General features: G+C 28.1%; 2 protein-coding genes and 1 long non-coding RNA gene across 7 annotated transcripts in view; 2 read left to right on the top strand and 1 right to left on the bottom strand.

The window, feature by feature from the left end:
• LOC127283956 (zinc finger protein basonuclin-1-like) overlaps positions 1 to 14,879 on the top strand; it is a 528,269-nt gene that overhangs the window by 305,928 nt on the left and 207,462 nt on the right. The window lies entirely within an intron of this gene.
• The window catches only part of LOC127283969 (uncharacterized), a 113,419-nt gene that overhangs the window by 38,963 nt on the left and 59,577 nt on the right, over positions 1 to 14,879 (bottom strand). For all 3 annotated transcript variants that reach the window (XR_007843412.1, XR_007843411.1, XR_007843413.1), the window contains one exon: positions 872 to 949. This is a non-coding gene — a long non-coding RNA (uncharacterized LOC127283969). The remainder of the gene's footprint in view (positions 1 to 871; positions 950 to 14,879) is intronic.
• Positions 10,223 to 13,772, top strand: LOC127283960 (uncharacterized). Its single transcript, XM_051309170.1, has 3 exons — positions 10,223 to 10,504; positions 11,364 to 11,694; positions 11,801 to 13,772. Exons 2-3 carry the CDS (start codon positions 11,380 to 11,382, stop codon positions 13,733 to 13,735), a joined length of 2,250 nt encoding a protein of 749 aa, XP_051165127.1. The 5' UTR covers positions 10,223 to 10,504; positions 11,364 to 11,379; the 3' UTR covers positions 13,736 to 13,772.

The raw sequence follows: 14,879 nt of genomic DNA, 5'->3' as shown, positions 1-14,879 counted from the left end.
ATAGTAACATAATACGATAATATAATCTTTTTTTTATAAATAAGTTACAAAAAAAAAATTAAATACCTGTTTAAAAATAATGCTATCCTGAAAAAATTACACTTAAACATAAAAACAATGAAAATAAATTATTTTCTTATAAATGAAGAACGCGTTTATGATGACATTTATAATCTTCAAGTAACGTCATTTCAAGTTAACTTTAGAACAATTAATAAAACATCAGTCATTTTGCAAAATTATAATAGACAATAATATGACGAATCTTGATTGACGATAAACAAGTGAAGAATTATAAAAAAAATAATAATCATAAACCATCTTCTTCATTATCATAATTACTTATCGGAAGAATTAAACTCAAATGTTACTGTAAATTAATTAAAAACCTTCAGTTTTATAACAACAAAAAAAAAAGGAAAATTTCTTAACTTTAAGTAATGCTACAGTAATAATATTGTTTTTTTATCCTAAACTTGTATATATATAATCTTTACACTGAGAAAACAAAATAGTTGAGGCAACTAATAAAGTGGTTACGAATACCATTTTGCTTAGTAAACTTCTGCTAATTCGAAAGTCAATAATATCCATTTATAATAGTAAAAAGTTAAATAGTTGTCGTTACCATTTTATTAGTAAGGGGAACTTTTGCAAGTACCAACAACTAATAAATATTGTAAGAGATAACATTAATACTTACAACCGCAATTATTTATTTAATAATATTCACGTTCAAAAAAATATGTTTACTCTAACTTTCTTGTTATACCAAAAGATATAAATCTTATATTAAACATATTCTTTGTATGATGCGTATAATAATAAATAAATTTTATAGGTTAGGTTTATTAGTTGAATTGTTACTTACATTCAAAACGATCTACAAATTTTTCGAACCCCTATGAGATTAATAACTTCTGCAAATCCATGGCACCTTATTAACACTCTGTAAAATAATTTATAATTTATATAGAAATTATGTAATTATATAAAATGTATAAGAACATAAATACAAATGACCACGTTCTCTCACGACATTGCTTGATGAGCATGAGCCAGAGTTGCCAATGACCCTATCTAAACGCTCCTGCGCTTGCTCTACGACAACTCTCTTATAGGTCGAAAAAAGCGGGCTTATATAAAATGCTTAATAATAAGAAAACGTTAATAAAGCAATATAAAACTATTTTCACTAAATTGAATTTATTTTTTTTGGTAATTATATTGTTTCTTAATAAAAAAAATATTAATTTACTTAATGTACTTAAGTATGTAAAAATAATAATAATTATTATTATAATATTAATAATTTTATTATATTTATATCATTATTGTTATTATTTTGTTATAAAATATATAATCTATTATTATTATTATTATCAATTTAATATTTCTTAACTAAATATATAATATATTATTTATTTTTGTTATTATCATTAAATTGTTATTTATTTATTATCTATGATATATACATATATATTTTTTTAAAACTTTAGCGAAATTTTTTTGTACTTTTTTATGAGGAAAATTTGAATTGGGAAAAAAGTACAAAAATAATTCGATCCATTTTTTCGAAATGTATAGATATAATACATTCATAGATATTTAATAATAATTTATTGAAAATAATGATAATAATAATAATAGATTATGAATATTTTATTTAAAAATTAATTACAATAATGATATAAATATAATCAAATTATTATTATTATTATTATTATTATTATATACTTAAGTACATTAAGTAAATTAATATTTTTTTTTATTAGAAAGGAATATAATTAACAGAAAAAATAAATTCAATATTGAAAATAGTTTTATATTGCTTTATTAAAGTTTTCTTATTATTAAGCATTTTATATTAGCGCGCTTTTTCGACCTATAAGAGAGTTGTCGTAACGCAAGCGCAGTAGCGTTTATATAGGGTCATTGGCAACTCTGGCATGAGCGTGCTTTACAGTGTTGCCAACCGAAAATTTGTTCAATTAAACAAAATTGTTTTAGAATTATTTTAACGTATCAACAATTTTTTAATATTAATTTATTTTATTATTAATTTTTTTTCTAATAAAAAAAGTTCTTTTAAAGAAAAAAATTTTTTTTTTAATTAAATAAAATTTTTTTGGTCTGTCATATATATTTTTAATAAGTTAGAAAAAAATTTCGAACACCCGTTATATGCGAAACCCTAATGTTGTATTTTAGTTTATAATAGAAGGATGAGATACTGGATCCTGGCGCCGCGCTTTTCAAAATAATGACACGGGCCAGGCCACAGTCCCATCAGGGGAACTTTTAATTACCAACTGATAACCTGACTCTATTCGAAAAATATTGTCTTTCAACTCTTTTATTTTCATATACCCAATATATATTAAAGGTGTATATATATATAAAGGATCCATGTTAGCACTAATTTCAATTTAACCTTGACCTACTCCAATAGCTATATTATACCTACTATATATATATATATATATATATATAATTTATCTTTCAAAAATTACACATATATTCCATATTTGGAAATCAAATCAGACAGCTATAACACAGTAAATGACTGCATATATCAAAATAGGAACTAAAATTGAATGAAACTTTTTATATGCATTTTCTTATTCTTTATATGGGAACAAAAAATAAAATTACAAAATTACATGTTTAGCAAAAATAAAATATCTTAAATAGATTTTTGTTAGTAGGATGAAAATTCACATTGGAAATTTAAGGCTACTGGTTAATACATAAAAATTGAAGATGGAATCTGTTTTTTTCGTGTATATATGTGTGTTGTTGTTGTTGTTGTTGTTGTTGTTGTTGTTTGTGTTTCGTCACGGTTAGTTTTCATATTAACCGTGATTCATGACTTTTAAACCGCATATATGATTTTGTAGCACATGTATATCAACTTCGGCTTTATTTCAAGTATATAACTAACTGACCTAAAGACGTCAAGTGTTCATAAATTGTAAATGTTAGCAAAAGTAGCGAAGATTAAATCAGAAATGCATCTCAATATCTAATTGTTAAGTGCTCTTAATAATAAAGTTATCATGCATAATAACAGGTATTTAGGTATATGTTTATAAGGATAACAAACACATATACTATATTTATATGTATATAACTTAAGAATATGTAAATATACATGTATAGACCAACATTTACGTAGAAGCATATATATATACAACCGGAGAAAATTAGTGTCGAAAAAAGGGAGAAACGAGCAGCAGGAAAAAGAAGCTTCAGTAAAAAAAAGAGAACCAATTTTCTTGAAAAGTTACGATCGAGGAAAATTACAAAACTTTCAATATTTTCGGGAAAAATTATAGGAGATAGCGACGTGTTGTACCTATATATATATATAGAATAAAGGTAATTGTTGGATTAAATTTTTTTTTACAAAACTTATAGGGTATTAAATTCAAAGATTATAACTTTTATGGAAAAAAATTGTGTTATCTATATATGTACAAGTAGTTAAAAATAATATAAAGAGATTGGGGATAATTTTGACACCTTTATAAATTCTAAAGATTACTTTTAGATGAAAATGATCGAAATATTTTTTAAAAAATATTTAAGATTACGTAATTGTAGGTTTTTATTAATTTTTTGTTTCATATATATTAGATAGAATATGTATCTACACTGCAAAAAGAAGTATCTTATTATAAGACACATTGGAAGCAAGTTACCAAAAATATCTTCCTATCTATCTTATATCTTAATAAACTATTGCATTTTAAGATGTTTTTGATAACTTAGAAGCAGGTTGTAAAAAAACATCTTAAAAAGGCGATCAAAACATCTTAAAATAAGATACTTCTTTTTGCAGTGTATTCTTTTCGATTTTTATAAAACCAAAGGCAAAATATTAAACTACTGATTTAACTAATAAATAACACTATATAAAAACATTTTTTGTGTGATACTCAAATAAAACGACGCATTTTTGTGTTTAATACAGCCGCATGAAAAAAATGGTATTAAAAAATATCGCGAAACTTTCGTAAACTATATAGTTTTTCACTTTTTGGACTGTCCTCTAAAGTTTGGAAATCTTTCATTAACTTTTTCCAAGATTTCACGAACGTTCATCACTCTCTTTATGATAATCAATGTCTGCGTACGCGCACAAAAAAAATAGTTTGTGGAATCTTGAAAAAAGTTAATGAAAGATTTCCAAACTTTGGACCCGTCCAAAAGTGAACAACTATAGTTTACGAAAGTTTCACGAACTATTTTTTCGCGTGTACAAGAAGAATTTTTAATTATTTAAATGCGTTAGAAAAAATTTTAATATGATATTTAAAATAGCTTACACTAGTAGATTTATTTTTCTACGTGGAAGACTTTTGACACATTCTAAGTGAAATTTCACTTATTCAGATTTAGAGAGAATTAGAAAAACTGTGCTTTATATTATTGCATAAAAAAAGGGCCAAAATTTCCCCAAGTTTTACTTTTTTTCGAGAAATCAATTTGTTAACTTAGGACATATTACACGTAAAATGCCTCAAATAAGGAGCATGCGATTTTTCCCAAAAATTAAAAAGGTCGAAAATTTAATTGATCGAATTACATTAAGTCGATATTTTATTTGAACGAAATTCTAAATGATCGATATTTAAAATGGTCAACATTTTATTTGGTCGATATTTTATTTGGTGGATATTTTATTTGGTCGATATTTTATTTGGTCGATATTTTATTTGGTCGAAATTCTAAATAATCGATATTTAAAGTTGCCGATATTTTATTTAGTCAATATTTTATTTTATCGAAATTCTAAATGATAGACATTTATGAAGGTCGACATTATTAAAAGAAACTCAAAATCTTAAAAGATCCTTAGAGAGGTATATTAGCATTTTCAAAAGTTTAATTTTATCTAATATATAGTTAAGATTATTAGTTTGAAAGTTTTATATAAATATAGTTTTTAAAGGTTAATAAACAAATAAATTGTAGGTTAAATGTATTATTTAATAAATAATACTTAGCAAAAATTGACATTAAATTAAACCAAATTATATATTAAATAAAAATTAACGATTTATTCCTTAATAATTCATTATTTATTTCAATTTATTTAATTTATAGTTTGTAACAATGTGTAATTTTTAAAATTTACATGATTAGAATTATACCTAACTAATTTTAATTTATAAAAAAAATTACCACTAATTCGATAAATTTATTTGATTTATACTTTTTAACAATGTGGAATTATCAAAATTAACAATGGTTAGAATAATAAATAACTTTATTAATTTGTTAAAAGAATTATTATTTTTTGATAACAGTTATTAATATATTAATAGTAATTTATTAATCTTTTAACCATAAAAGTTAAAATCATTTTTCTACTAACCTCCGTTCAATTTTTACATGTTTGAATTTGCAAAACGAAATACTCGTGAAGCTCGCTCGGATAGCCGAGAAGATCGTTTTATTAAAACAAAACAAACTATATTCTCGGTTGTCAAAATTAAAAAGTCCGATTTTCTCGCTCGTTTCTCGGATCGTCTTGCTCATATGAATCACTATAAATGATAGAAATTTAGAAGCATCGAATTTTATATCCATCGAAATTTAATTTAGTCGATATTTTAAAAGCTCGACACTTTTTTAGCTATTACGAGTTTCCTTTCTATGTAGTTTGTCGGTAAAGCACACTGAAATTTTGCGGGAAAGAGACGCATGAAAATCCCCTAAACTTCATATAACAGAAATGCCATTTGACAGAAATTTATATAACAGAAATTTTATTGGACAGAATATTTACATGGCAGACAATTCATATAACAGACTTTTCATTGGACAGACGTTTGATTGGACAGAATTTTTATCGAACAGAAATGTTACTTAACAGAAATTTTATCTGACAGAATTTCCATTCAACAGAACATAAGTATAGCAGAACTCTAATTGGTCATAATTTAACTTTTGCATCATACATTCTCATCCCTGCTATATTTTTAACTTGTCGGTAAAGTAGACGTAGAGGTCAGTAGTTGCTATTTCTTTCTCGCGCCAAATTTTGAATATTAAATAATAAAACTAATATTTTATTTCATTGTTATTGATAATGAATACCTAATAATTATAAATAAATAAAATATTAGTTTTATTATTTAATATTCAAACTTTGGCGCGAGAAAGAAATAGCAACTACTGACCTCTACGTCTACTTTACCGACAAGTTAAAAATATAGCAGGGATGAGAATGTATGATGCAAAAGTTAAATTATGACCAATTAGAGTTCTGCTATACTTATGTTCTGTTGAATGGAAATTCTGTCAGATAAAATTTCTGTTAAGTAACATTTCTGTTCGATAAAAATTCTGTCCAATCAAACGTCTGTCCAATGAAAAGTCTGTTATATGAATTGTCTGCCATATAAATATTCTGTCCAATGAAATTTTTGTTATATAAATTTCTGTCAAATGGCATTTCTGTTATATGAAGTTTAGGGGATTTTCATGCGTCTCCTTTTAAAATATCAACCAAATTAAATTTCGATGGATATAAAATTCAATGCTTCTAAATTTCTATCATTTAGAATATCGAACTAATAAAATTTCGACCACTTTTAATGTCGATCATTTAGAATTTCGACCAAATAAAATATCTCGACTAAATAAAATGTCGACCATTTTAAATATCGATCATTTAAAATTTCGACCAAATAAAATGTCGACTAAATAAATTGTTGACCACATTATATATTGATCATTTAGAATTTCGATCAAATAAAATATCGACTAAATAAAATGTCGACTTTCATAACTGTCATTCTTTTAGAATTTCTACACCCTAAAAAAAGTAATTTTCAATCTAGAGGATTCCTCTAAAATAAATGCATATTTTCCTCTTAATTTTGGTATCAAAATTATTATTCTTCATTTAAGAGGATTTTCCTCTTAAATTAAATGTCGACATCCAAACCTCGTAAAATTGTTTTTAATGTCAAAGCCATCAATAAAATAATTATAATTTCAATCAAATAATAAAATCTTTGCAGAAAATACATTTTTAAATTAAAATTAAGTAAAATTATAATAGTTCATTTCAATATAATAATAAAAATTGTTTTTTAATATAACATTAACAATGTCATGTTTTTGGTTAATTATCAACATTTTATATTGATAATTAAAATACAAAAAATAAGTTTTCATTAATCAGTTGTAATGATCAACGAGATTTTCAGCGCAAAAATAATTTTAAAACATGATGATATGTTTAAAAGTTAACATTTTTTATAGGACAGAAAAAAATTTCATATATGAAATTATTTAACGTTTTAAAACTTTTTTAAAAAAGTAAATAAAAAGATTTAAAAAATTCGAAAGATTCAAAAATGGAGTTATAGTATTTCTATTTACCTGAGTAGTAAAATTTCACAAGAAATATCCAAATTTTTTTAAATCTAAAAATAGCGTTAAAAATATTCATTTAATTTGAATTTAACTATATTTTCTGTATTTTTAATAAAGCAAATCCATTTTTTTGTCCTTTTTGTTGACATTTTACCAGAAATATTAAAACTGAAAGGTTAAAAAACAACTTCACAACTATCATATACCCAGGGAAAGGGATCGAACGATTACATTATTTTTTTCCGTTTCCTTTTTTTAAATCTTCTAAATTTAAAACGGAAAATCTTAATTAAAGAGGAAAATACAAAAGGAATCCTTTTGTCATTCTTCCATTAAAATAAAGAATAAAAATATTCTATATTTCAATTGAATAATCTTGTTTTAAGAGGAAATATTTAGAGGATATTAGAAGAGGAATTTTCCTCTAAGTGTAAGATTACTTTTTTTTGGGTGTATCCAATAAAATATCGACTTAAAGTAATTCGATCAATTAAAATTTCAAACTTTTTAATTTTTGGAAAAAATCATGCGCCCCCCTTAAATATATATATATATATATATATATATATATATATATGTACCTATATGTATTTTACAAAACGAATAAGGAATTGAGGTTTTCGTGACGCGAACGCTTTTCCACACGTAATCGTGCAAAGATTATCGTTTGATTCCATCGTTTTTGCTATACACACGATGTTATTGTAGGTCGATGGGTGTAAATGCGTGAGCTAACACATATACATTTAGATATAGATATATATATATAGATGAACAAGTAAAATCGACTGAAATGATCTTAAAGGTAAACGATGTGCGATAGGTTTTGGAGAGTATATATATATATGTATGTGTAATATGGACGAGTGTGACGAAGAAACCGTGTCAATGTATAACATACACATATACAATACATTGAAAGAGTGTTTTCAGGGTGCAACCAGGGGGCTCAATTTCTGCCTCCAACCAATTCCAACTTTGGCGGAGCGAAGAGCGGTTTGGCCCCACGTAACGTAACTTCTGCGCCCGGCAATCTGACTCGAAATCACCGTTCGCTGAATTATCGTGGTAACTGCGTGCCGTTCCTGGATTGCGGCAATTACCTGGCCTGGGTAATTATCGAGGAGAAGGACTCGTAGAGTGTTGTTTAATCTGTGATCTGTTGTTTGCCCGAGGCCCGAGTACTGCGCGCGGGGTCCGATTACGTTAGACCCCCCCCCTCTCTCTCTCTCTCCTTCGAAGAGCGACTTCTTGATGCCCGTTGTCTAGAATCATCGCTACTCGTGATTTTCACAATACAATTTTATATTACCCAAACAAATATAGAATTGGTCAAGCGCATAAAACGAAGCAAATTGGTCACGATATAATATACACCCAGGACATCAAAAAATACTTTCAACTTTTGTGTTGATCAATCGTAAAAAAAAAAAATAAAAGAAAGAGGGAATTTTGTCGAGTGCGGTTGGTACACCACAAAATGACGAAATTACATGTATCAAAAAATGGAAGAGTTTATTCTTTCGTCAAAGAGAACCTGTTTTTTTTTTTTTTTTTTTTTTTAGAGTGACCCATTTTTATGAAGGGTCTTTTGGTTATGGACTGTTGAGCTCAAAGAGTGCAATTTGTATATACTATATCTCCCTCTATAAATATACAAGTATATCAAGCCAGTGGATTCTTTTCTGTGTTAAATAACAGAAAACAATTTTCTGCCTCTTTACTCTTTAGAGGGGAATGAATATTGTGTGGCTTGTTTTTACACATGCCTATTAGCTTCTCAATGTTTTTCCGTTTGGAAGAAGTAAAAAAAAAAAAAAGAAGAAGAAGAAGAAGAAGGCTATTGATCTATTTATGTTGGACGCGCGCGCGAGACAAAGGAAACTTGAGTATATATGAGTGGAAAAAAATATGTATATATATATATACACGCACACGCAGATTGGTCGTATAAGGACGATTTGCAAGTCCTCTGAAGAAACTTTAAAATACTCTCTTCCATCGCCAATTTCGAGTGAAACACAGGGCTATACTTAAGGGTATATAACAAAAGAGTTGAGGCTCTTGAACAACAACGACATACGTACCGGAATGCTTGCTGTGTGCTCATAAAACTGGAGTAGAGATATATTCTTCGCATATAAGGCGCGGAAAGACCGCGCGGGTACAACGTTGATCTTGTATAACCATATGCGTATATCCAATCATCCCGAGAAAACAGAAGCGCCTTTGGCACCTGTATTGGTCAAAGAATTTTTTTATTTTTCAAACAAAAGTCTTCTTTTACCTAAAACAATATAAAAAAAATTTTATATGTTAAAATAAAAATTTTTTTTTAATTAATTTCCTATCTGCTGTACAAAGTAAAACTTGCTTTTCTATATAAATTTGAAAGACGATAGATTTAACCAAACGATTTTCACCCTTACAGAAATGCAACTTAATTTACTGCGACTTTACTTTAGACAGTAAATATGCAATAAACATATTATTATATTGTCTCTATATTATAAAAAGATTTCGCCGCTGTCTCCAGTATGAGTCATTCCATTTTAACTGTACCCAAACTATGTTTTTGACAAGGTTAGGTCAGTTTAGGTCATTCAGGGTGGCCACCTGACCTGGAAACCTGGAAAACCTGGAATTGGACGTGAATTTTGTTAAACCTTGAAAAAACCTGGAATTGGACGTGAATTTTTTTCAAAACCTTGAATTTTAATTCCCAACTGAAATTTAATTGATATTCGTGAACGAGTTTTCCGGAAAATGTGGTTAGGTCCGATCTATTTAACATAAAGCTTTTATCACATTCCTACAATTTCTATGCGCATCATTAAATTGTCTGCTTTCTGTTCGTCCTAATCTTTAAGCCAATCAATTTTCGATATGACTATTCTGAAAGAAATTCACAGGTGGATCCCCGATCCGTGCCTGTCTCATAATTGAGTCTTCTAATACCCCAACTCTGCATAAACATTCTATGGGTAGAACGTGAACATGCAACTATCTTTTTACTACAGTATTTGTTTGACAAAAACGAAATAAGTTCGATCTCAGAGTTTTTAGTGAAAATGTAAAGTTTTTTTTAGATAATACGCCAGTTACTGTGGTAAGTACTACCTATTATATAATGCACGCATTATTATTAAATTGATAACTACAAAAGTCGCGAACAGTTAACAATAAATTTTATTTTTTAACATTCTCATTGCATCAGAAAGTGTTATTTTAATTATAAATTTGTCTTTATAGATTGTTTTACAATCTATTAAATTTATATTATTATGTAGTTAATTACAAGAAAAATGTTTCGAATGTATATTTCTAGTATATTTCTGACGCATTTTGAGGTTATGTTTGTATCTGACAGATCTCTCAATCTTAGGATTCGTGTTTACGATATTTTCAAGTTTAAAAATTTATGTATAAGTTTATCAACAAATATATAATTGAAATTAATAAAGTTTTTTAATCATTTACATGAATTGTTTGTTGAATTACGTTAACAATATTTTCAAAAATTAATATTCAAATTACGATTGTAAAATAACTTTTATAAAAAATACAAAATATTCAATAATTATTATTCAACAGCAAATTTTGAGTAATAATAATTTTTTTCAAAATTGCACAACTGGATATTTTTAAATTCTACTTTGAGGTTATGCCATGAGATTTAATCTCTCTTTAAAATAAATCAATTGGATTTAGGGAAACTTACAAGCTGTTTTTTTATAACTTTTTCTCTGTGAAATATGTGTTATTAAAATTAATTAAGAATGAATATATATTAAGTGAACAATTTAAAAAATAATTAAAACATTGTAAATGTTAATATTATTGTTTACGCTTTTTTTTACTTCGGACAACAGATTGCTAGTAATTTTTTCATACATCTCACTTCTTAAGCATAAGGTTAAACTTTTTTTAGGAGAAACATTATTAAATAAATTGTTATATTTTTTCAGATTTACAATTGTAGCAATGCCTCGCCAGCACTCGACATCTGTTTTTCAAGAGCAGTGGCTTACTGATCCGTTATTTATTAATTGGTTAAAAAAAAGTGCCAAAGATGGTCAATATGCGTATTGCTTTTTATGTTTAAAAGACATATCTGTATATAATATGGGTCGACAGAGTCTCCTAAGCCATATGAAAAGTAAAAAACACAAAGAAAAACTTTTAGTAATGCAAAAGACTGTCGATATTCGAGCGCAACTGTCATCTCCCAAATCCACATCAGAAAATTACATACCAGAGCCTATTCCTCAAGCAAATGATTCTGAAAAGTCATTTCAGGTTTGATTTTACATTAATTTTAATCTCATTATGGTTTAAATTAGCGACATGTTGTATTTGCAAATTGTTAATAACAATATTTATCTATATGTATTTTTTTGTTAAGGAACCTGTAGTGACGAAGAAAGCCGAAGTCCGTGGGATAAAAGCGCATCTTCTTAAAGAGAATGTCACAACAGCAGAGATTATTTTGTGCCTGCAATCTGTAATCACTCATAAGTCGATGAGAACTGCTGCTAAGGATGTTTCTTTATTTAAGATGATATTTTCTGACAGCGAAATAGCTCAGAAACTTCAGCTCCAAAGGACAAAAATTGGTTATACCATCGTTTTCGGCATAGCTCCTTATTTTAAGGAAGAATTGATTAAGGTCTTACTTAACTGCCCTCGCTTCGTGATTGGCTTTGATGAGTCATTAAATAAAGTATGCCAGCAACAACAAATGGACATAAATGTGAGGTATTGGGATGATCAGACGAATCAAGTGTGCACCAGGTATTTGACTTCAGCCTTTCTAGGAAGTACTAAAGCTGTCGATTTGTTAAAAGCATTTTTAGAGGCTTTGAAACCGTTAAATGTGCAACTAATATTACAAATATCGATGGACGGTCCGAATGTAAATTTAAAGTTTCTAAAAGATCTAAAAGTATATTTGAAAAATTGTGAATGCGATACAGTTTTGCTGGAGTTGGGAAGCTGTGGTATTCACACTTGTCATAATGGCTTCAAAGCTGGATTTAGCGCTACTGATTGGGATATTGTAAAGTTTTTAAGAGGATTGTACAATGTTTTCAAAGATGTGCCTTCACGAAGAGCTTTGTACACGTGTTATACAAATTCCAGTATTTTCCCTATGAAGTTCTGTTCTATTAGATGGTTAGAAAATGCTGACGTAGCGCAAAGAGCTCTTGACATGTTGCCTCATGTACAAACATTTATTAAGACCGCTGAGAATGAAAAAACGCAACCATCTTCAGCTAGTTATAAAAAGGTAACAGAGTGCATGCAAGATCCAATGATCGGTCCGAAATTAGCATTCTTTAAAACGATTGCAACAGATGTGGAGCCATTTCTTCGAGAATTCCAGTCCGATTGGCCACTTGCACCATTTTTATACTCAGCTTTACATGCTTTGCTTGAGAAGATCATGGATCGCTTTGTAAAACCATCGTGTATTCGACCAGACGTCGACGTTTATAAACAAGAAAATCTTATTCATTCACAGAAAATCGAAATTGGATTTGAATCATTAAAAGAAATCAAGAAGTGCAGAAAACGCGTGACCGATTTGGAGATTGCTGTTTTTCGTCGAGATTGTAGAAGGATATTGCAAAAATTTGTTTCAAAAATCAATGAGCGTTCTCCACTTAAATTCAAGCTAACAGAAGCCATAAGTTCTCTTGATCCAGTCATCTTTTTGAAACCCGAAGGAAAAGAGCGATTTCAAAAACTCCTGCACATATTACATGATAATAACTGGATTCATTCTGCGACTGCTGATACGGCACTTCATCAGTACAAAGAATTATGTTCATCAATGACTGTAATTGAGGAATGCAAAATTTTCAACAGAAAAAAGGAAAGATTAGATTCTTTTTGGATGAGGCATGTGCTTAATAACGACAGAGAATACCATGATTTTAAAATCGTTTTAGAAACGACACTCATTCTTTCTCATGGTAACGCGAACATCGAGCGAGGATTTTCCATCAACGCTGAAAGTATTTTCGAAAATATGACGCAAGAAACTCTTGTAGCGAATAGGATAATCTATGACGCGGTAAATGCTTTGGGTGGAATCAATAAGGTTCCAATTACTAAATCATTAATTCACGCTGCTCGAAACGCCAATAAATTGTACAAAGAAGCCTTGCAACGTAAAAAAAAAACATCTGATGATGAATCACAGGAACTCCTTAAATTAAAAGAAAATTCTTTCCTAATAAAAAATTTAGAAAGCGAAAAAAGTAAAGTTTTAAAAGACGCTGAAAAAGCTGCACAAGTTTTGGATAAAAAAATCGAAGTTATAAAAAGTAAATAGTCTCTGAATATATGTATGTTAAAACAAGGAAACTGATCCAAAGATCTCGTATTTTTTTTTTCTTTATGTATATGATCTACTCTTTTAAATGTTAATAAGAAGTTAAAAAAAAGTTTATTTAATTTTAAAATATTTAAAAATTGTTTTAAAACAAACAATATATTGCTTTAATTAATAATAATTAACATTTATATAAATAAAGTGCTAAATAAAGAACTATTTTCAAAACCTTGAAAATTTCTCAAAAACCTGGAAAAAACCTGGAAATGACCTGGAATTTTATCCGCGAGATTTAGTGGCCACCCTGTCATTGTTAGGTTAGGTTATTATTAGGTTAGGTTAGATTTGGTTAGGTTAGATTAGGTTAGGAAAAGGTCATTCCATATCAAGTATAACCAACCTATGTTTTTGACAAGGTTAGGTTTGGTTAGGTTAGGTTATTGTTAGGTTAGGTTATGTTATAGGTTAGGTTAGGTTAGATTAGGTTAGGTTAGGTTAGGTTAGGTTAGGTTAGGTTAGGTTAGGTTAGGTTAGGAAAGGGTCATTCCATAACAAGTGTAACCGACCATTGTACTATTAATGTCAAAAACATGGATTGGTTACACTTGATATAGAATGACCCATAAATACATAATATATTAGTATTTTAGTTCTGATTTTAACCTCACAGCCACAAGCGAATTGACGTGGAACGACCCATATATCTACTTATATTAGTATTAAAACGAACATAACCTCAAAATTCAAGTTCCTAGCTCTCCAAGATTCAAGGTCATGAATCAAACATAAAATTAAAATTCATGGACTTAGAGGGCATTGGATCGGTAGATTTGAGTCCGACAAATATAACTTCAAATTCCCCTAACCAAGAAATGAACATAACCTCAAAATTCAGATAAAATTTTCTTAATTTTAATATATGCAAGCCTTTAAAAAATTAATCATTAAAGTGGAAAATAATGAGGGTTGGGCACGCAGGAAGGCGTATAGCCCCCCTATAGTATTATATTATATCTGGTCTGAAATTGAGTAGGAAATTTGTACTCAATTTGAGACGCATCAAAAATCAAACTGGTTGCCTCATTTTGATTTATAATGCTAAAAGTATTGAAATTAGACACAGGGCAGTTTCATTTCGAGTAAA

This window comes from Leptopilina boulardi, unplaced genomic scaffold (genome assembly GCF_019393585.1).
Source record: "Leptopilina boulardi isolate dan_hultmark-lab unplaced genomic scaffold, ZJU_Lbou_2.1 LbouV2_316, whole genome shotgun sequence".
NCBI classification, from domain to species: Eukaryota; Metazoa; Arthropoda; class Insecta; order Hymenoptera; family Figitidae; genus Leptopilina; species Leptopilina boulardi.
Note: the sequence above shows the minus strand (reverse complement) of the source record. Positions and strands in the feature narration are given on the sequence as shown.

Coding starts and splice junctions, on each gene's coding strand:
- LOC127283960 (XM_051309170.1), top strand. CDS start 11,380: ATGCCTCGCCAGCACTCGACATCTGTTTTTCAAGAGCAGTGGCTTACT. Junction 11,695..11,800: donor ATTCTGAAAAGTCATTTCAG/GTTTGATTTTAC, acceptor TTTTTTGTTAAG/GAACCTGTAGTGACGAAGAA.